General features: G+C 44.7%; 1 protein-coding gene across 1 annotated transcript in view; it reads left to right on the top strand.

Annotated features, from left to right (window-relative positions):
- The window catches only part of DLEC1 (DLEC1 cilia and flagella associated protein), a 51,343-nt gene that overhangs the window by 27,403 nt on the left and 2,167 nt on the right, over positions 1 to 21,773 (top strand). The window contains exons 22-36 of the mRNA XM_063452723.1: positions 1,124 to 1,234; positions 1,821 to 1,945; positions 2,610 to 2,780; positions 3,227 to 3,294; positions 4,112 to 4,263; positions 4,484 to 4,599; positions 5,120 to 5,190; positions 5,286 to 5,509; positions 7,162 to 7,314; positions 10,611 to 10,730; positions 10,823 to 10,917; positions 12,423 to 12,516; positions 12,757 to 12,951; positions 13,345 to 13,506; positions 16,377 to 16,530. Coding sequence (XP_063308793.1) covers positions 1,124 to 1,234; positions 1,821 to 1,945; positions 2,610 to 2,780; positions 3,227 to 3,294; positions 4,112 to 4,263; positions 4,484 to 4,599; positions 5,120 to 5,190; positions 5,286 to 5,509; positions 7,162 to 7,314; positions 10,611 to 10,730; positions 10,823 to 10,917; positions 12,423 to 12,516; positions 12,757 to 12,951; positions 13,345 to 13,506; positions 16,377 to 16,530 — 2,011 coding nt within the window. The remainder of the gene's footprint in view (positions 1 to 1,123; positions 1,235 to 1,820; positions 1,946 to 2,609; positions 2,781 to 3,226; positions 3,295 to 4,111; positions 4,264 to 4,483; positions 4,600 to 5,119; positions 5,191 to 5,285; positions 5,510 to 7,161; positions 7,315 to 10,610; positions 10,731 to 10,822; positions 10,918 to 12,422; positions 12,517 to 12,756; positions 12,952 to 13,344; positions 13,507 to 16,376; positions 16,531 to 21,773) is intronic.

Genomic DNA, 21,773 nt, shown 5'->3' with positions numbered 1-21,773 from the left:
TGACTCGAGTATAAGACTAGGGTGGGAAATGCAGCAGCTACTGGTAAATTTCTAAATAAAATTAGATCCTAAAAAATTTATATTAATTGAATATTTATTTACAGTGTGTGTATATAATGAATGCAGTGTGTGTGTGTGTATGAGTGCAGCGTGTGTGTATGAGTGCAGCGTGTGTGTATGAGTGCAGTGTGTGTTTGTATGAATGCAGTGTGTGTATGAGTGCAGTGTGTATGAGTGCAGTGTGTGTGATCAGTGTATGTGTGCAGTGTGTGTGATCAGTGTATGTGTATGTGTGCAGTGTGTGTGATCAGTGTATGTGTATGTGTGCAGTGTGTGTGATCAGTGTATGTGTATGTGTGCAGTGTGTGTATGAGTATGTGTGTAGTGTGTGTATATGAGTGCAGTGTGTGTTGCAGAGCCTTGGTGGGGGGGTGGGCAATTTTATTATTATTTTTAATTATTTTAATATTTTATTTTATTTTATTTAATTATTTTTTTATTATTATTTTAATTTTTTTTATTGTTATTTTTTATTATTTTATTTTATTTGTAATATTATTTTTTTACTTATTAATATTTTATGATTTCGATTTTTTTTTTTCGTCCCCCCTCCCTGCTTGATACATGACAGGGAGGGGGGCTCTCCTTCCCTGGTGGTCCAGCATTGGTAGTTCAGTGGGGGGGGGCTGTGGGGGCTGCAGAGATGTTACTTACCTCTCCTGCAGCTCCTGTCAGCTCTCTCCTCCTCCGCGCCGTCCATTCAGCTCTTCTGTCAGCTCACATTGTAAGTCTCGCGAGACTTACACTGGGAGCTGAACGAGGTGCTGAATGGACGGCGCGGAGGAGAAGAGAGCTGACAGGAGCTGCAGGAGAGGTAAGTAACATCTCTGCAGCCCCCACAGCCCCCAGTCTGTATTATGGCAATGCAAATTGCCATAATACAGACTATTGACTCGAGTATAAGCCGAGTTGGGGTTTTTCAGCACAAAAAATGTGCTGAAAAACTCGGCTTAAACTCGAGTATATACGGTATTTGCTTTGTATCAAACTAGATCACATTTTCTCTACAATAAAAGATTGTAAAGTATTTGTGTCTGATAAATGAACATTTTTATTTCTCTAGCTAACTGGGAGCCATGCCATCCACTGTTCCTCCTCAATCTCACCAGCAAGTGGCACATTAGGACCAAATGAAGAAATGGAGCTGCGTGTGGATCTGACTGTAAATTCCCTGGTGGGTTACGGATGCTCCTAATATGTTTTCACTGTAAAAAATCTCAATTAATAAAAAGACTCTAAGGCTCTCAATGCTCAATCTTTCAAAGTTAATCACTAAACTTTCTCCAACCCAGCACTTTTCACAGTTTGGTCGTTTGAGCTTGAATTTTGGGAATTGTGTATTGTCGGATACGTTTTTCAAATTATTTAGAAAAATATTTTTTGATGTATTTTTTTTATATATGACATATTTTTTGGATATTTAAAAAGTTTAACAAAAAATCCAAAGTCATTTGAAAAGTTTATCCAAAATATTAAATGAAGGCCTTAAATTGCTAATTCTGAGTTTAGTGACTAACACTGTATGTGTATTGTATGTAAAATGTTGTCACACTATCATTTTAACAGAACTTTATCACGTACAGGAGATGGTCATCCTCTATTTTCCTCTCTTTGTCCGAGGTTAATTATTTAATATGAAGCATCAATCCGTTATATCTTTTCTCTCACTGTACGTTTATTTTGCTCTGTTACAATATTTTACGCTTTGTTTACCCGGATATTAATAGGCGGATTGTTGTTCCGGGTGATTCTTTTTTCAGGATGAATTGAGCAATCTGGCTTTTCAATGCACTATTGAAGACATGGTGGATCCTCTTGTTTTGACAATGAAAGCCAAGGCTCAGGGACTACACGTATCCTATTCGTTGTTTGATGAAGATGAGACGTAAGCGTCTGTTTCCACTTCTACCTTTAGGAGAAAGGATAATCAGGATTTATAGTTATCCCAAGATGGAACAATTGCAGGACCCATTAAGTCATGCCTTTTAAAATAAAATGCATCCCAAAGGATGCTCATAATGTTCATAACATATTTAGCAGTTTAAACGTAATAAGTATAGCTGTTAATATATATGGGTACTGGTGCTTTTCCTATTACAATGTGTACATGACATTTATAAGTTGTCTAGCCAGGAAGCTGTAATGTATTGTATGCAGGCACAATGCCCACATACTGATGTTATTCCTACATTCTGGTGGCATTTTGGGAAGGTGTGTTCTCAGAAATGCCTTTGGGTTACTTACAAACGACCATAAGCAGGGTATTTGAACATTTTTATTTATTTTGTTACACATACTGGTACTTCTGCTTCTATGCTCATATTTTACATCCTGTCTGAAAAACTGCAAGGCCTGAAAATGCCTCTAAAATTGTGTAAAATGCGTGTGTGCAGTGATGTCGTACAAATCTTTAATATCTAACTCTGCTGATCTGATGTAAAATATTTTCTGATTGCGATTTTGAAGTGTTTATGGTGCCTGTAGAATCCATTCGATGGTAAATTATGCTGAAAATTGATTACACAGTTTACCAAACTCCTTTCCTTTAGTTTGCCTGGGAGATCGTCTGAGGAGCTGCTGTTGGATTTCGGGTCGGAGGTTGTTCTGCAGAACAAAGTACAACGAAAGCTGGTCCTGACCAATCACACGGGGATATCAGCACCATTCTCATTGGAAGCTGCATTTTTCAACGGCTGCCCAGTCGTAAAAGAACATAGCTTGTAAGGGTCTTTCCATGATAAATTCACTTTGAAGGGGATCACTTTATTATCAATTAGATTTACTACTTCCCTCTCATGGACCATTCACATTATTCTCATAGAAAAGCATTTGATCCAGGGTGGGGAGGAAGTTGGGGTTAACAAGAGAGGGGAAAAAACAACAACAGAAAACGAATGATAGATGTTCTATTTTAGCAGATTTTACATTAGAAAGCCTAATATATAAATATATGTAAATACTGCGTAAAGAGATATTCGCTTTCTATGCAGCATTTCAAGCAGAAACGTTGCACATCCAGATTCCTACCGCCACGACCATCTCTAAAAGCAGAAGTGGTCATGGAGGTTGGAGTAACCCTTTAATGAGATGGTGAGCACATGATGTATGTAAATATTAGTCCTGGATATCTAACACATACAGTGACAGTAATTCTCCTTACTTTCAGATCTCTCACGACTCTCATACAGCGGACAGCTCGATTTACAGAACTGGCAGCTAACCGGGCCCAGAAAGGTACTCCAACTCTGATAGCTGAACCTGCTCCCAGAGCAACGTTAACCAACCTCTGTGCACTTTTTATTGAATGAGATATAACACAGTGAATTGTTGTGTTAATGGGAATATTCCACAAACAGAAGACAACAAAACAGAGACCCCAGTTTATTTAACTTCACACGCAGAGGAGGGGATTTTTTTTATTTATTTATTTTATTTGGTTAGAACTATTATACAGGTATTTAAACATTCTATGATTTCTGGAAACAGATTACTTGTAACATATTGTAACATATCCTTCACTGTTAGTAGGTTATGGACAGACATAATCACTGCAGACTAAAACAAAATTACTTTTTAAGTTAAATAAAAACAAGTTAAAATATTGCAATTAGATTTTCAGTTCACTACATTTCATTTCAGTAATTAATAAATAGGCTGCGTAATCATTCCCAACCAGTCAGTTTGCTGTGCGCGGCGTCTACAAATATAAATCAGACTAAATGTGGTACAAGCCGCCATATTGTTTTCTAGCGCACTAGAGGACTTATTCACTAGATGGTGATTTGTTGTGAGTTAACGAGACTTGCACAATACTCAACAAAATAAACAAGTTGGAATGGGAAAATTTTATATATATTTTTTTTTTTTTAAATATGTCTTTGCAATTTAAGTCTCAGACGTTGAGCTTACAAAACGTGCTGGAATTATTGCCAATCAGAACACAGTAACTATATACGTACTAAACGTAATGTGGCACAAAGAATTCAGACTTTACAATGAAGTTCTACATGTATCAGTGAGTCAAACCCACTAATGCGTTGTACGTGTTTAGAGTTTATGGCGTCAATATTATCTGATGGGAAAGGAGCAGCGTTCATCCCTCAGCCCATTTCTGGTACGTTGGGAGCGTTTCAGCAGGTGACCATTGAAGTGACCGCATATAATAACCTGTGGGGAGAGTACACGGATCACTTGATCTGCAAGGTAAGTGTGCATGTTGACCCAAGCAGCCAGAAAAGACAAGATGTTTAGAGAAAAAAGTCCTGAGTCCTAAAAGTTCTGGTTTCCAAGTTGGTTGGTCTTTACTTAGCAGTTTGCTCTAGATTAGCACTTGTCTGCTCTAGATAAATATGGTTATAGATACATGAGTTCTTTCTCGAAGCCCACGATTGTACAAAACAGTGACCCTTTTTCATGATCTTAGGTTAGTGACCTAACACCAAAGGAAATACCAATGAAGATGATTGTGAAAGGATGTCCTATTTATTTCCAAATGACAGGTCCAAGGGCAGACAGACAGACAGAAGGCCCCATCATAAGGTATGCATGGAGACTGTGTAAACGTTCAATGAAGGGAAATGTCACGGCCTCCTCTGGGTAGTGGGCTAAGGGGAGCTACCCGCAGATTAATCCTTCATAACCCTGTTGTGTTTAAATTGTCACATATCCTCATTCCGTCACTGCAGTTAATGATATTACAGTGTTTTCTGGGCTGAGTGCAACAAACATTAATAAAAACAGACCCTACACTGATCCCACCTTGATGCTCGGTGCACATCCATGCAATGTAACATGTAAACGTGTGCTTTCAGACATGCCTTCAACACAGATGAACACTTGTATTGGCACTTGTGATTACAGTGGGGGTTAAATTAATTTTCGTGGTCTGATCTGGTTCTGCGAGGACACGTAGGCATGCAGTGTAAATAAAAAATCAAAAAAAGTTCAGAATTAAAAATATATACAACCTAGGGCACACTTCTAGCTCGCTATTGGGTTATGTAAAAATCTGTTATTTAACATTTCTGTTGTAAGCATGTTCTGTGTCTCACTTTTCTAGATTTGGAACCCACATGTCTGGTGGAGACACTATCTCCCGATGCTTGCGGATCAATAACCCGAGTCCATGTGGTAAGCAGGAACCCCGCTGCCGTTTATAGAAAGCCTTATCAATTCTATGAAACTTCATGTGGGGGTTTTAATGAATCATTCTGGTTTCTGTTCAGATATTCGGATAGATTGGGAAACTTACAACAGAGAACAAGATACTTCTCAGCTCGTAGACCTCGTGGTTCTCTTTGGGGATCCTTTTCCATTGAAGGATATAGATGGGAATGAAATAGTCGGCCGCAGATCTGAGTTTTCAGAAAGCCGGGATTCTTCCATAAACTGGGATCAAATTCCAAATACATCAGGAACCATGTCTCAGGCTTCCAGTGAAAATGGCAATGTAAGCGAAGAAATGACTGGCTAAAGAGCAAAGCTAGCGATCTTTCACATGTAGCCAAGGCAACAAAACTTGGGGGTTGTAGATTCGTTGTCCCAAAATGTCCCTGGATGCTTTGTCAGCCTAAATGTCACATTGTAGTCCAGAAAATGGAATTTAAAATGCGTCCAAATGCTTTTTCAGTTCCACTATTTCGTCCTAAAATTTATTTATTTATGTTGGTCAATTCTCAAGAATTTATATTTTAGTGAATAATCCCCTTTAGATGGTTTATCTTGCAATAGATTTGATTTAATATTATTGGATAAGCTACCCAAACGATTAATTTTTTTGATAAATTGTTTTAAATCATTTAATATTCAGAAAAATATTTAAATGTTGTAATATTTTTATATTTTTTTTATATATTCATATATTTATCCATATGTGATGTCTTTTTTGTATATTTTAATATGTGGTAAAAAAAATATTTCAATTGTCAATCACCACCTATTTATTTCCACGTTAACTGATACAAACATATATATAATCTGCAAATGACAGATCTTAAAGGACCACTCCAGGCACCCAGACCACTTCAGCTTAATGAAGTGGTCTGGGTGCCAGGTCCCTCTAGGATTAACCCTTTTTTTTTATAAACATAGCAGTTTCAGAGAAACTGCTATGTTTATACTGAGGGTTAATCCAGCCTCCAGAGCCTCTAGTGGCTGTCTCACTGACAGCCGCTAGAGGCGCTTGCGTGATTCTCACTGTGAAAATCACAGTGAGAAGACTCCAGCGTCCATAGGAAAGCATTGTAAATGCTTTCCTATGCGACCGGCTGAATGTGCGCGCGGCTCCTGCCGCGCATGCACATTCAGCCGATAACGTCGCGAGGAAGGAAGAGAGGAGGAGGAAAGCTCCCCGCCCGGCGCTGGAGAAAGGTAAGTGTTTAACCCCTTCCTCTTGTTGGGGAAAATATTATATATATCTGTTTAATATGTGCTTGATTAAGTCTGTGTGTATGGGAGGTCAGGAATTATCTTCAAAGGGAGTTTCTGTTTAGATAGTTGGAAAGATACAGCACCTGAAAGGCACCGATCACATTTACATATCAACTGGTCTTCAAAGGAGTCTCTATCTAGGAAAACACACCTTAGGTTAGAGACAAAGGGATGGCTGGGAGAGTTAACACTAACAGGATAGACAACATTTTGGGCCTTGGGAAAGTAAACCACATTTACATACCAATTGAGCTGAGGAGTTTGCTATTTACAACATGGATTTCTCTCAAAAGGATACCAATTGGAAGTATTGGTGGTGAGAGAAGGATTATACAACACCTCTCTCCAGAGCCCGGCGGGAGGGGTTCCCTGAGGGTGGGGGCACCCTCAGGACACTATAGTGCCAGGAAAACGAGTATGTTTTCCTGGCACTATAGTGGTCCTTTAAGCTCTTTATTTGAGACTATTCAAAAACAACACTTAGTAAATGCAAAGTATTGCTGGGATTTACCGCATTGTTTTTCATCCAAAACATTTTTTGCCGATGACTTAATACAGATCCCTGCACCAATAATCTGATTATTTGCATTGCATGCTGTTTGTTTATTCTGATCATCTCATAGTTATTGAAAAGAATTTGCCCTTAGTCGCTATACTTATTTCTTTTTTCAGTTTCATGAAGCTCGGGAGCAGGCTGATACAGACGTTGAAGGAAGCAATCAATATGATGAAGAATTAACTCCTGACAAATTAATTTCTATCATTGTACGACCTCATGAGGGCAAAGCATCCGATTACCCATACTGCATCACTCCAAGACAGACGGTTTGCTTTTTTCTGGTTTTATTTTAACATATTTGAATTATTGAGAATTAATAAAAATATTTTTAAAGGTCATTGATTCATGCATTCACTATAGTTAAAAACATTCCTCTAATAAGTGCTATATTTTCCAGCTTGACTCTGAATATATAGGTCTTACAAATTCACCTTGTTTGTTTGGAAGCGGGGGCAGCCATCTTAAATATTTCTACTAAGAAATTAATGTTTACTGCTCCCCATCAGGACCGGATTAAGAGCACACTGGGCCTGGTGCTGATAATTATGATGGGCCTAATTACGGAATCTTATCAACCAAAAACACTAAAACAGTCATACCTCCCAAGCGTCATGTATGTGATGGAGATGGTGCTGGAGGGAAACTCATAGGATGCAGCTATGAGAAAACACATACTCTATGCTAATCTCTCTAATTTATGCTTTCATCTTTCAAGTAAATCCATAACCCCTAACAGCAGTGAAGCAGGAAGTCAATGGGCGGGGTAAAAGGGTGTGCCACTGCTGCGAATCACGTGACCAGACCTGCCAAAAGGGGAGAACATGCCCAAAAAGGGGGCATTGTTTGTCCAAAGAATTGGAAGGTCAACCTGGCATGAATGCATGTCAGGCTGCCCGCCATTCCTGCAGGCTGTCCAATTAAGGGCTTTCTATGCAGGCAGCACCCTGAGCTTGACATAAAGGCGTCTAATGATGCGCTCACTCCATGCTTTCTAAGGACTGTCCCCTAGCACTCGCTGGTCCACTTGTCTCCTTACCTTCTTACTAGCAGACAGAAGTTCCTGGTATATAGTATGGGACAGAGAAAAGGTGTATGTAGTGAGTGTAGAAGAAAGGGGACCTGCCACAGTGTTAGAGAGACCAACGTCTGCATTACCTAAACTAATTTTATTGTCAGCCAGTCCACACAAGTTTTGTTCACATACATCCCTCTTAAGCTTCCATACTTAAAGGGGCACTATAGTCACCAGAACAACTACAGCTTATTGTATTTGTTCTGGTAAGTAGAATCATTCCATTCAGGCCTTTTGCAGTAAACACTGTCTTTTCAGAGAAAATAACTCCACTGGCCACTCCTTAGATGGCTGCTAGAGCTGCTTCCTGGGGCAGTACTGCCTAGTGTGCAGCACTGCCATTCAGTGTCTCCACCCTCTGCATGCAGACAATGAACTTTCCTCATAGAGATGCATTGATTCAATTTATCTTGAGGAGATGCTGATTGGCCAGGGCTATGTTGGACTTGTGCTGGCTCTGTCCCTGATCTGCCTAGTTGACAGTCTCAGCCAATCCTATGGGGAAGTATTGTAATTTGCTCAGACTACCACTTCTGATGATGTCAGCAGACAGTCAGTTCAGAGGCAGAGCCAGCAGTTGCAGACTTGAATACTAGTTATATTTTAATATACTTAGGGAGGCAAGAAGGGGCCAGGTGGTTTTAACATAATAGGGTCAGAAATACATGATTGTGTTCCTGACCCTATAGTGCTCCTTTAAGCAAGAGTATGTGAAGAGTAGTTAGGGTTGCCACCTTTCTTGGAAAATAATACCAGCCTTAATCATTTGTATAATCACAAGGAGTGACATCAGATAACATTCTGTAAAATCACCAACAAACTACTCACAGTTTGATTCTGCTGTATAGATGGATTGCTCCCAGTGTCTCAGTCTCACAAGTCACCCAGTGTCCCTATGTATTACAGTGTCAGTGTCCCCATGTCGCCCAGTCCCCTAGTCTCTCAGTGTCCCCATTTCTCCCAGTGTCCCAATGTCTCAGTGTGTCCCCATGTCACTAGGATACTGGGGACACAGTGAGACATGGGGACACTGAGAGACCCGGGGACACTGAGAGACCCGGGGACACTGAGAGACCCGGGGACACTGAGGCATGGGGACACAGAGACATTTAGGGAAACTGGGAGAAATGGGGACACTGAGACACTAGGGACACAGACACTGGGAGACATGGGGACACTGAAACATTTGGGCACACTAAGACACTAGGGACACAGAGACATGGGAACACAGACACTGCGAGACTGAGGGACACTGGGAGACCTGGGGACACTGGCTGGGAAACAGACACTTGGGGACACTGGGAGACATGGGGACAGTTGTGGACATAGACATGGGGACACTGGGACATATGGGGACACTGAGAGACATGGGGACACTAGGCACACTGAGAAACTAGGAACACAGACACTGGGAGACTTGGGGACACTGAGACACTAGCGACACTGGATGTGGGACACTGGGAGAAATGGGGACATAGTGTCTCTGTGTCCCAATGTCTCAGTGTCTCCAAATGTCCCTACGTCTCACAGTATCCCCATGTGTCCCAGTGTCCCCTAGTGTCTCAGTGTCCCCATGTTTTCCAGTGTCCCCAATTGTCTCAGTGTTTCCAGGTCTCCTAGTGTCTGTGTCCCCATGTGTCCTAGTTTCTCAGTGTCCCCTAGTGTCTGTGTCCCCATGTGTCCCCTAGTGTCTGTGTCCTCTAGTGTCTCAGTATCCCCATATGTCCTCTTGTGTCTCAGTGTCCCCTAGTGTCTCAGTGTCCACATGTGTCTCAGTGTCCCCATGTGTCCCTGCTGCCTTTCCCCCCATCCCTCACTTACCTGAGCTGTAGAGCTGCTGTCTGCACTCTGTGCTGTGTTGCTGCTCCCTCACAGATCAGTAAGTAGTAGAGAGAGGCAGGGATATGCTGTAACGTCCTATCCCTGCCTCTCTCCACCCCTACTGGCCGTTGCTGGTATTGCAGAGTAATCTCCATTTATTCTGAAAAAAATACCTGCACTTGTATTGCTGGTATTACTGCAATACCGGCACGGCCCGGCAGCCTCAAATATTGGCTGTGCCGGTAAAATACCAGTCAGGTGGCAAACCTATGAGTAGTGTGTAAAAAAAATAAAAAATACAAAAATTATTTTTTATTTGTAAAAATGGGCCTATTCCATGGGCCTGGAGCTGCAGCTCCATCAGCCCCTATGTTAATCCGGCCCTGCTCCCCATTATGTTTGTCTTTCTCTGTGTTGGGATCTGATTGGTTACCACCACAATAGAAGTATGAACAAGAGAAAAGGATGCAAATTGAAGTAACCACTCATACTGGCCTTAAAGGTATACTCTCTCAAAAAGGGTGTTTTAAAGATAATTTCTCATTACGTATGCTATTTTTTGTGCTGTATGTATTAATATATGACATAAATAACACATGGTGATTAGTGCTCTGCTTATTAAATACACAATCTCTCTCTCTCTCTTTATATATGTATCTATATTTCCAGATTGTTCCTGCAGGGGGCAGCAGTGTCATCCATGTTTCGTTCACCCCTTTAATGCTGTCTGCAGTCAATAAGATTGAATGTAGTGGATTTGCCCTTGGCTTTCTGAGTTTGGATGAGAAGGTATATATTATAACGATTATTCACAGGACTAGCAATGGCAGATTATTACTTGTGGAACAGCCAATAAAATCCTGGCCCATTTTCTCATTTAGTTTGCACAGATGGTACCAGGGAAGGTAAAGCGCCCACACGGTTATGATGTGGAGCCAATAAAGATGAATCTCCATGCGTTTGTGAAGCCAGCTTTGTGAGTATAAACAGCACTCCAGTGTGGGGAGCTGCAGTGAGTGTGCTGCTCAGGTAGTGTGGGTTATAGGAGGTGTGGGGAGCTGCAGTGAGTGTGCTGTTCAGGTAGTGTGTGTTATAGGAGGTGTTGGGAGCTGCAATGAGTGTGCTGCTCATGTAGTGTGGGTTATAGGAGGTGTGGGGAGCTGCAATGAGTGTTCTGTGTTATAGGAGGAGTGGGGAGTTGCAGTGAGCGTGCTGCTCAGGTAGTGTGTGTTATAGGAGGTGTTGGGAGCCGCAGTGAGTGCTGCTCAGGTAGTGTGTGTTATAGGAGGTGTAGGGAGAAAGAGTGAGTGTGCTGCTCAGGTAGTGTGGGTTATAGGAGGTGTGGGGAGCTGCAGGGAGCGTGCTGCTCAGGTAGTGTGTGGTATAGGAGGTGTGGGGAGCTGCAGTGAGCGTGCTGCTCAGGTAGTGTGGGTTATAGGAGGTGTTGGGAGCTGCAATGAGTGTGCTGCTCATGTAGTGTGGGTTATAGGAGGTGTGGGGAGCTGCAATATGTGTGCTGCTCAGGTAGTGTGTGTTATAGGAGGAGTGGGGAGTTGCAGTGAGTGTGCTGCTCAGGTAGTGTGTGTTATAGGAGGTGTGGGGAGCCGCAGTGAGTGCTGCTCAGGTAGTGTGTGTTATAGGAAGTGTAGGGAGAACGAGTGAGTGTGCTGCTCAGGTAGTGTGGGTTATAGGAGGTGTGGGGAGCTGTGTGGAGAGCTGCAGTGAGCGTGCTGCTCAGGTAGTGTGTGGTATAGGAGGTGTGGAAAGCTGCAGTGAGCGTGCTGCTCAAGTAGTGTGGGTTATAGGAGGTGTGGGGAGCTGCAGTGTGCGTGCTGCTCAGGTAGTGTGTGCTATAGGAGGTGTGGGGAGCTGCAGTGAGTGTGCTGCTAAGGTAGTGTGTGTTATAGGAGACGTGGGGAGCTGCAGTGAGTGTGCTGCTCAGGTAGTGTGTGGTATAGGAGGTGTGGGGGAGCTGCAGTGAGTGTGCTGCTCAGGTTGTGTGGGTTATAGGAGGTGTGGGGAGCTGCAGTGAGTGTGCTGCTCAGGGAGTGTGGATTATAGGAGGTGTGGGGAGCTGCAGTGAGTGTGCTGCTCAGGTAGTGTGTGTTATAGGAGGTGTGGGGAGCTGCAGTGAGTGTGCTGCTCAGGTAGTGTGTGTTATAAGAGGTGTGGGGAGCTGCAGTGAATGTGCTGCTCAGGTAGTGTGTTATAGGAGGTGTGGGGAGCTGCATCGAGCGTGCTGCTCAGGTAGTGTGGGTTATAGGAGGTGTGGGGAGCTGCAGTGAGCGTACTCAGGTAGTGTGGGTTATAGGAGGTGTTGGGAGCTGCAGTGAGTGTGCTGCTCAAGTAGTGTGGGTTATAGGAGGTGTGGGGAGCTGTATAGTGGTTAGGGAGTGTGGAAGCTTTGCAGATCAGTGGATATTGACCAGGGATTGGTTTGAGATTTTAATTACACAGTTTATATTCTCTCTTTCTTTCCAGGCTGACTGTAGAATTAGAAGGTGATGATGATGAGGATGGCCTGATGTTTTATTCAGCAGCAAGTGACCTCATACCAGAAAAGATGACATCAGGGGTAAGCCTCCTGCATTCTGGGTTACTAACTCACTCCACTGTAAAGCACTGGAGTGAAGGACGTTGCATGAAGAATTGGTTGTCGTGGTTATTGTTTTGTCTTGAAAATGAGTACTTACTCAACAGTGAAAATGGATATCAGCATAAATATATATATAATAATATTAAATACATTCTGGTTCCTTCTTTCCTGTAATATATTGGATATGAATAAACATATATCAAAATGTGCTTTTTGCAGGTTTTAACTGAATTTTTGTCACTCCAAAACCTGAAGCTGGTAAACTGCACAGAAACTCCCCTATATTTCCATCTGCGTCTGTCTAAACCATTTGGCATTTCTGCAATCGATATTAATAAGAGCATGAAAACATCTCAGAGCGACCGTGAAGAGCTTGGAGGTCAGATGGTTCTGCAGCCACAACAATACACGCTAGTAAGTCGCAACGTGCACTATTCATACACCATGTCCCATTTGACAATTATCGCTAGTTAAAGATACAGGAATGTGGGATTGTTTGGCCCAATCCCCATTTATGTTTTAGACATAGAAGAAAAAACACACAAACAAAAAAGTGTAGCAATATAATTAAAAAGAACATTTCCCCCCCCCCCCCCCCCCCAGGGGGTTTAACAAAAAAATATTTGATTTTTAATTAGACTGTTCCTTTAAAATCCTGCGAAATGAACGTTCACCTTAGAAGGTTTATGATACCGGAATATATTTTATAATCACTGTGAATAAACCTCTTGGTTTGTGATGATGGAAGTAATACGCCTGTCCATAGACCTAAAGCTGGGGCCAAGGTAACTCTCTTGTGTTGAGCAGGTTAAAGTTTCGTTCTGCACTACGCTGGAGCTATTGATGTATCAGAAATTACCTGTTGACCAGATGCCACCAGGAGTCCAGATGCTGCAATCAGACAATGGAGAAAGAAAACTTCATTTTAACCAACAGCTGGTCATTGAGTACAGTAACAGCAGTGTCCAGGTAATGTCATGGTGTCTGCCCACTATCAGTGCACCCTATCGCTCGATGATGCTGATATTTGGCTCGCCAGTGGGAATTTAATCTCCCATAATGTTTAGCTTTCTACCCTGATCTAAGTATCTGAGCGCACAGCTTTTTTGTTACTACGCAGGTCGGCAGGCTGGTAATTGCGAACTTAGAATCCAGTTAAATCGACCAGAAACAACCAAATACCAAACGAGCTCAGTACACAGCCACACTCTCCAAATGAAGAACATAGACATTCAGTTGAGTTAGGGCTGATTTACATCTCCTTTGACCCCTGTGTGTTAAATAGCCAGCCGATGTTAGTGGGAATTAAAGGAACACTATAGGGTCAGGAACACAAACCTGTATTCCTGACCCTATAGTGTTAAAACCACCCGCTAGCCCCCACTGGCACTCCCTTGCCTCCCTAAATATAGTAACATTTTACTTGTATTCAAGTTTGCAGCTGCTGGCTCTGCCCCTGTCTGTCTCTGACCTACCTGCTGTCTATTGACATCATCAAAAGTGGTGGTCTGAGCCAATCACAATGCTTCTCCTTAGGATTGGCTGAGCTTGTCAAGGAGGCAGTTCAGGGGCAGAGCCAGCACAATGCATTTGATACATTGATTCATAGAGATGCATTGATTCAATCTCTATGAGGAGATGCTCTGGCCAATCAGCATCTTCTCATATAGATTGAATCAATGCATCTCTATGAGGAAATTTCAGTGTCTGCATGCAGAGGGTGGAGACATTGAATGTTATTCACACTGTGCAGCACTCCCTCAGGAAGCACCTCTAGTAGCCATATGAGGAGTGGCCAGTGGAGTTATCACTAGGCTGTAATGTAAACACAGCATTTTCTCTGAAAAGACACAGTTTACTGCAAAAAGCCTGAAGGGACTGACTATGCTCACCAGAACAAATGCAATAAGCTATAGTTGTTCTGGTGACTATAGTGTCTCTTTTAGTAGCAGCAGAAGAGTTACCTACCTGCTACCCATAGCTGTACGCTGCCCTCTGCTGTAAGCTACAGGAACCAGCAAGGATAGGACATCCTGACCTCATGTGGTGTAATGTGGAGTTGCAAGTAATAAAACTCAATGTTAGTTGCAATGGTTTAAATCAGAGCAGAGTTTATATATATATATATATATTTATTATTATTATAAACCTGTCATATCTATAAATGATGTTATTAGCTCTCACACTGCCACTGTATAGGGAAAAAGAAATGTCTATGTGAATTGTATTGTCAGGACTTACCTCCACTTTCTCACTGCCCTGGCGGTGCCTTCAGGTCACGGCCACCCAAACGCAGGCACACGCGAAGGCCCAGGGCGCGCTATGAACTCCAATCGTGTCACGTCTCCCAGACAACGATAGATGTTTGGGAGACATGCACGATCGTTCCATGCTGCAGAGCAGCTGGAACTCATCATAGTAGGATTACCTCCCAGGGCAACTATGATGACTGACAGCTCCATACACCAATAGGGTGCTATGGCAATACAGAATAGGTGTAACTTCGAACAGCTGAGCAGTCATTGCTTAGTTGTTCTGTGCTATTTCCCTGCTATACCTATGCTTCCTGATTTCCTGAATTTACCTGACCTCTGGTCTATCTCACCATTGCTGAACCTTTGCTGCCTGGATATTGATCATTGGATTGCCTGATCTCACTCTTGCCTTGCCCTTGGATTTGTTTGGATCGGACTTTTCTTTAATATTTTATTTACTGCCCATCAGGCTTTATATCACCAAACCTGACATGTATGATGATATAAATACCAGGTGATGCCAGATTAGCTAAGGAAACTATTTAAACAGCCAAGACTGTGAGTTTATAGTTTTTTTTTTTTTAAATGTTTGCTGACTGAGCAATGTTTACGGGGCAGGCCCTGCTTTTCACTGTTTAGTACACTAATCAGCCACAACATTAAAACCCTACACGAATATCGTGTTGTCCCCCTCGTGCTGCCAAAAGAGCTCTGATGCATCGAAGCATGGACTCCACAAGTACTCTGAACATGTCCTCTGACATTGACATTAGCAGCAGAGCCTTGAAGTCTTGCAGGTTGTGAGATGGGGCCTCCGTGGATCCGATTTATTGCTCTAGCACATCCCACAGATGCTCAATCAGATTGAGATCTGAGGAATTTGGAGGTCAAGGTAACACCTGCAACTCTTTGTCCTGTTCCTTAAACCATTCCTGAACAATTTTTACAGTTTGGCAGGGTGCAATAACCTTACCATGGGTGTACATGGTAAGCAACAATCACTAGGCAGGTGGTAAGTGTTCAAGTAACATTAACATGCCCAGATCATAATGCTACAGTAGCTTTTCTGCACGATTGGACCAGACAGGCAAGCCTTCACTGACCAAGTGCATCAGTGGGCCTTGGGTAACACTGGTTATCTTTTCTTGAACCACTTTTGGTAGGTACTAACCACTGTATACGTGGAACACCCCACTAGACTTGCTGTTTTGGAGATGCTCTGACCCAGTCATCTAGCCATCACGATTTGGTCCTTATCAAAGTCACTCAGATCTTTTCACTTGTCCATTTTTCCTGCTTCCAACAGATGAAATTCAAGAACTGGCTGTTCACTTGCTGCCTAATATATCCCATCTTTTGACAGGTGCCATTGTAACAATATAATCAATGTTATTCACCTGTCGGTGGTTCTAATGTTGTGGCTGATCGTGTATAATAATGTCATACATTTAATCTATGGGGTTCTTAGGCAGGATGAGGTCATGCAGATCATCTACTAAACGTCGGAGAAATGTAGTAATATGTGAATGTATTTCTGTGGGATTTTATATTCAGACCATAACTCTCTCTTTAATGTGTCTACAGACTGTCCCTGTGAACGCATTCCTTACGTTGCCGGTTTTACAGCTGTCCAGCCACACTGTGGATTTTGGAACATGCTTTATAGGACAAACAAGGTCACAAGAAGTCGATCTCTTAAATAAAAGTGGATCAAAAAGCTACTGGACTGCCTTAATGGGTAATTAGGAACTTTTAAGAGTAATTTTTATCAATCCTCATTGTGAGGTTGGCTTCCTAACACCGGCTGCCTGTTCTGAATAACAATCATTTCTAGCTATAATAATTCCTAGATTTTACTAGTAACATGACGTAAAGTCATGATTTTATTAAAGACACGGAGGCGAGTATTATGCATATCTCTTTCTTTATTTCCTCAGCAGCAAAGATAGAGGAATATAAATATTATCAAAATGAAAGAAAAAACTGTACAGGCATAACGAGTAGCCAATCACATAACAGAGGAAGTAGCTATATAAGTCCTGTGTCTCCCACAATCCCCCTCTTTCTTGCGCAACCGAAGACCAGGTAAGATAAACGATGTCCCACTTGATCCAAACAGGAAACGGGAAACCAAAACGAGAACTTCAAGCTAAAAAAGATAGAAAAATATGGTAATTTCCAAACTCAAACTGTAGACTTACCAAACATAAACGTGAGGGATCTACATGAAACATGATTCTGAAATAGAATATATACATGATTAGAAATCAATATAAAACTGTCAAATCATCTAAGCATGAGAAAAACTGCACAGTACAAAAAACATGAACTCAATACAGACCCAATTGCCCACGTACTTGTATTGCATCGAAGCATCTCCAATCCCAAATCCACACCGGGAGGGTGGGAGGGAATAATACTCGCCTCCGTGTCTTTAATAAAATCATGACTTTACGTCATGTTACTAGTAAAATCTAGGAATTTTATTAAAGACACGGAGGCTCCTATTATGCAAGTTTAAAGCTGTGCTATCACCTGAGATGCGACGTGTTCAATTGGTCTGAAATAGAAGTCTCTGAAGGTCGATTCTCGGGACCAGTCCGCTGCGCGCATGATGTCCTCTAGGCGGCAACCAACTGTGGATGCCTTCGAGGCCATAGCACCCCTTACAGAATGAGGCGTAAAGACAGATGTGTCTATACCCGCTAGGGATAAAAGCCAACGAATCCAACGCGCCAGCGTCGGAGTCGATACTGGGCGATGAGGAGCCTTAAACGAAATGAATAGGGGATGGCGTTCAGATGAGCGCACCGCACGTGTAGCCTCTAGATAGGCCTTCAAACAATCCACCGGGCAGAGCGCCGGACACAACGGGAATCTAGGATATACGAAGGATTTGGACGCCGACTTAGTTCTCCTAGATATGGTGAAAGTAACGCCATCCGGCGTAAACACAAAGGCACCCCAGTCAAGAGCCCTAACATCGGAGACTCTCTTACAAGAGACCAGGCAAAACAGCATAACCATCTTGGAGGATAGTTGTTTAAGAGTCAAGTCCTGGTTAGGGTACCAATCCGACAGAAAACGCAACACGATGTTGACGTCCCAAAATGTCGAAAACCGCGACCTAGGCGGACGGACGAAGCGAATACCCTTGAGAAGACGGCATACAAAAGGATGTTTGCCGATGGGTACACCTTCCAAACCACCATGACCGGCCGAAATGGCCGATCGAAAAACATTGATAGTCCTGTACGCCTTGCCTGAGTCGAACAGGGCTGTAAGAAACCCCAGTATCAAATGGAGAGGGGCAGATATGGGATCCACTGCCCGTTCCATGCACCAATCAGACCAAGACTTCCATGCAGCTCGGTAAGCTGATCGTGTGCCCGGAGCCCAGGCGTTATCGAGGAGCGAGAGAGTCGACTGTGGAACGTCAGGGACAAGCCAGCGTCCCCTGAAAGGAACCATGCTACCAGGGGCAACTGGTGCTGGAGCACCAATTCGTGCGAGTTCCCATCCGGATCCAGAAGGAGGTCCTGGAAGTTCGGCAACAGACGAGGGAAGTCTATGGACAACTCCATCAGACGAGGGAACCACGGCCGTGATCTCCACAGAGGGGTGATCAGGGTCAGACAACAGTCGTGACGAACCAGCTTCGAGATCGTACGAGCGATCATGTTGAATGGGGGAAAGGCATACAGGTGACCTGGAGGCCATTCTTGAAGAAAGGCATCCGTCGCCACTGCCGCCGGGTCCGGTCTCCAACTGAAGAACCTCGGTAACTGAGTGTTCAGTCGAGATGCGAACAGGTCCATCTCGAACCGACCCCACAGCCTGTTTAAGCTTTGGAAGACCGAGGCGTGCAAATGCCAGTCTCCCGAGTCTCTCAAATGTCTGGAGTTCCAATCCGCACCTGAATTGTCCAGACCCGGAATGTGTTCCGCCGTCACCGAGACGTTGTTTAGGAGGCAGAACTGCCAAAAGTCCTTCGCCAGCAGAGCCAACATTTTGGACTTGGTTCCGCCCAAGTGATTTATGTATCGGACTGCCGATACGTTGTCCAATTTGAGGAGAACACAACAGTTCGCCTTTCCAGGGGTAAGGCTGCGAATCGCAAAAGCCCCTGCCAGGAGTTCCAGGCAGTTGATGTGTAACGACTTCTCTGCGTCGGACCATCTGCCCCCCGTGGAGATGTCGCCACAACGAGCCCCCCAGCCGTGCAAGCTGGCATCTGATTCTATGACCACGTCCGGAACGGAACCGAAAATTGCTTTTCCGTTCCAGGCTTCCATGTGTGCCAACCACCATACCAGCTCGTCTCTGGACTCCTCGTCCAGACAAAGTCGGGATTCGTACGATCGACCCGAACGTAGGTGTGACCCCTTGAGCCGTTGGAGAGCCCGGTAATGTAAGGGGCCTGGGAATATCGCCTGAATGGAGGAGGCCAGTAGGCCGATGATCCTCGCCAACTGCCGGACTGACAAGTCCGAAGCGCGAAGAGCTCGACGGAGCTCCTTCTGGATGGCTTTTATCTTGGATTCTGGTAAGTACAGGAACTGCCGCACGGAATCCCCCTGGAACCCCAGGAACTCCATAGACTGGGCGGGTGTCAGGACCGACTTGTCCCAGTTTACCAGAAAACCTAGGTTCTGTAAGAGGTTGATCGTCCAGTCTAAATGCAACTTCAGGCATTCCAACGACTGTGACATGATCAGGATGTCGTCCAGGTAAATAATTAGTCGAACCCCTCGGGTACGGAGGAACGACACCACCGGCTTCATAACCTTGGTGAAACACCAAGGAGCCGAGGAGAGGCCGAACGGAAGGCATGTAAAACGCCAACGCCGTCCGTGCCAGGTGAAGTGCAAGTAGTCCCTGGATTCTATCGCTATTGGAACCGTGAAGTACGCATCCTTCAGGTCCAATTTGGCCATCCAATCCGACTGTCTCAGAAGGTCTCTGAGACAATGGATGCCTTCCATCTGGAAATGTTGGTAGCGTAGGAAGGCGTTGAGAGGGCGAAGGTTTATCACTGGGCGGACACCGCCCCCTTTCTTGGGTACAAGGAAGAGATTGCTCGTGAAGCCTGGAGTGGCGAACGGCAATTCTTCGATGGCGCCCTTTGAGAACATCTCCGCGACTTCCGCGGAGATCATCGCGTCCTGCTCCCGTGGGAGGGACAATTCCCTGGGGGTATACGTTTGGACCGGCAGGGAAACAAAATCTAGTTGGTAGCCCTTTACGCATTGCAGTACCCAAGCATCTGAGGTAATAACTGCCCACCTTGGGTAAAATAAGGCTAGCCTCCCCGCCACCCGAACCTGATCGAGAAGGGAAGAAGGGGTACTCACCATAAGGGCGTCTGCCCGACGACCCACCACGGGGGTATCTAGAGCCCCACGATCTCCCTCTAGCCGGGAAGAAAGGAGGCGTTTTCGGGTCCTGGAGCCCTCGAGAGGGGAAAAAGGAACCTCTGTTGGCCCTGAATGAGCCTCGGAAACCACGGCCGGGAGGACGGTTCCTGCTACGCCCGGCCCCACCGAAAACCTTGGGCGCGAAGACGCGCTTCATATTAGCCTGCGCCTTGTCAATAGCCGTAAAGGTTTTTACATAGGACCCCATGTCCTTCACAAAGGATGTGCCGAACAACATCCCCTCATCGGCTGAGTCAGGTTCAGCTACGGTCATAGCAGCCAGTTTAGGGTCTATTTTCAAGAGAATAGCCTTGCGTCTCTCGGAAGACATAGCCGTGTTGGCATTCCCCACAAGGCATATAGCTCGCTGGACCCACCCGATGGCCACATCCATATCTAGAACTGAGTCGCCATTACGGGCTGCCTCAAGGAGCTCGTACAGCTTAGACAGGGGGCCCAGCGTATCCAGAATTTTATCCTGGCACCCTTTTAGGGAGTGATCAAGACCCTTTTTAGGCTTCCACCCAGACTTATTAAGAAATTGGGCAATCTGAGGGTCCACTTCAGGGGTCTTACAGGCAGCGCCAGGGAGGGAAGGTCGTGGGCATTCGGCACGCAATTTATTGCGGCCTTCCTTTGACAGAGGTGTGCGAATCCTCTTAGCCACATACTGGGCGATATGGTCCGGAGGGACCCATTCGGCAGACCGCGGGTGACGCAGGTCGTCCGGGTCAAACAGGGGGTTCCCCTGTGGGTCTAAAAGCCCTTTTCCATTATCCCCAGCGGGGTCTGGCACTTTTCTACGGGGGGCGGCAGAGGACCCAGAAGGGGTTACACCCGCAAGGGGTTGATCCTCGCCAGACTCGTCCTCCCCATAGGAGTCATATTCCATAACATCGGAATCATTGTCCACACTCCGGTCGGTATCCGACCCATCATCCAGGGCTCTAGCCCGTTTCCACAATCTAGCCTTTTTAGCCCGGCCAGGGGCTCTTGTGCGCGTGGGATGCGCGCTATCTGCGACCGCCAGAGGCGTGTCAATCATGACAGGCAAAGCCTGCATCGAGGAGTGGGACCCGATATGTCTAGCCTTTGCCTTTGCCTTACGGGCACCCGGCACAGTTAGGGCAGGGGAGGGGGACCCCACACTCAGAGGGTTAGGGGCAGCCATAGAAGGCAAGAGCACAGACTGAAGGGACTGGGCAAAAGAGGATGAGACAGTCCCCATAGCGGAGGCAATAGCCTTTTCAAGGGAGGAAGCCATAGTAGCTTCTAACAGGGCCTGGAGCTCCTGAGAGGCCATAGCGCCCTCAGGATTATCTACCGGAAAATCCCCAGAGGGGACGGTAGGCCCGTCCTTGCTATCCTGCATAATGAGGTATGAGAGAAGCAAACTGAATACTAGAAATGGGTTGATTAACCCAGCAGAACAGAGAAAAGCTAAACCTGATCGTTGGTGTAGTAAGGGGGCCCGTAGTAAAGGGACCGACCGCACGGCACAGCAGGGTGAAACGAATGATCGCCCAAAATGGCCGCCGCACGTGTCAGGGTGTGCCCGTGGACC

The sequence above is a fragment of the Pelobates fuscus genome, chromosome 4 (assembly GCF_036172605.1).
Source record: "Pelobates fuscus isolate aPelFus1 chromosome 4, aPelFus1.pri, whole genome shotgun sequence".
In the NCBI taxonomy this organism is placed as follows: domain Eukaryota; kingdom Metazoa; phylum Chordata; class Amphibia; order Anura; family Pelobatidae; genus Pelobates; species Pelobates fuscus.
The sequence above is the reverse complement of the archived record's forward strand: the minus strand, read 5'-3'. Positions and strand labels throughout refer to the sequence as shown.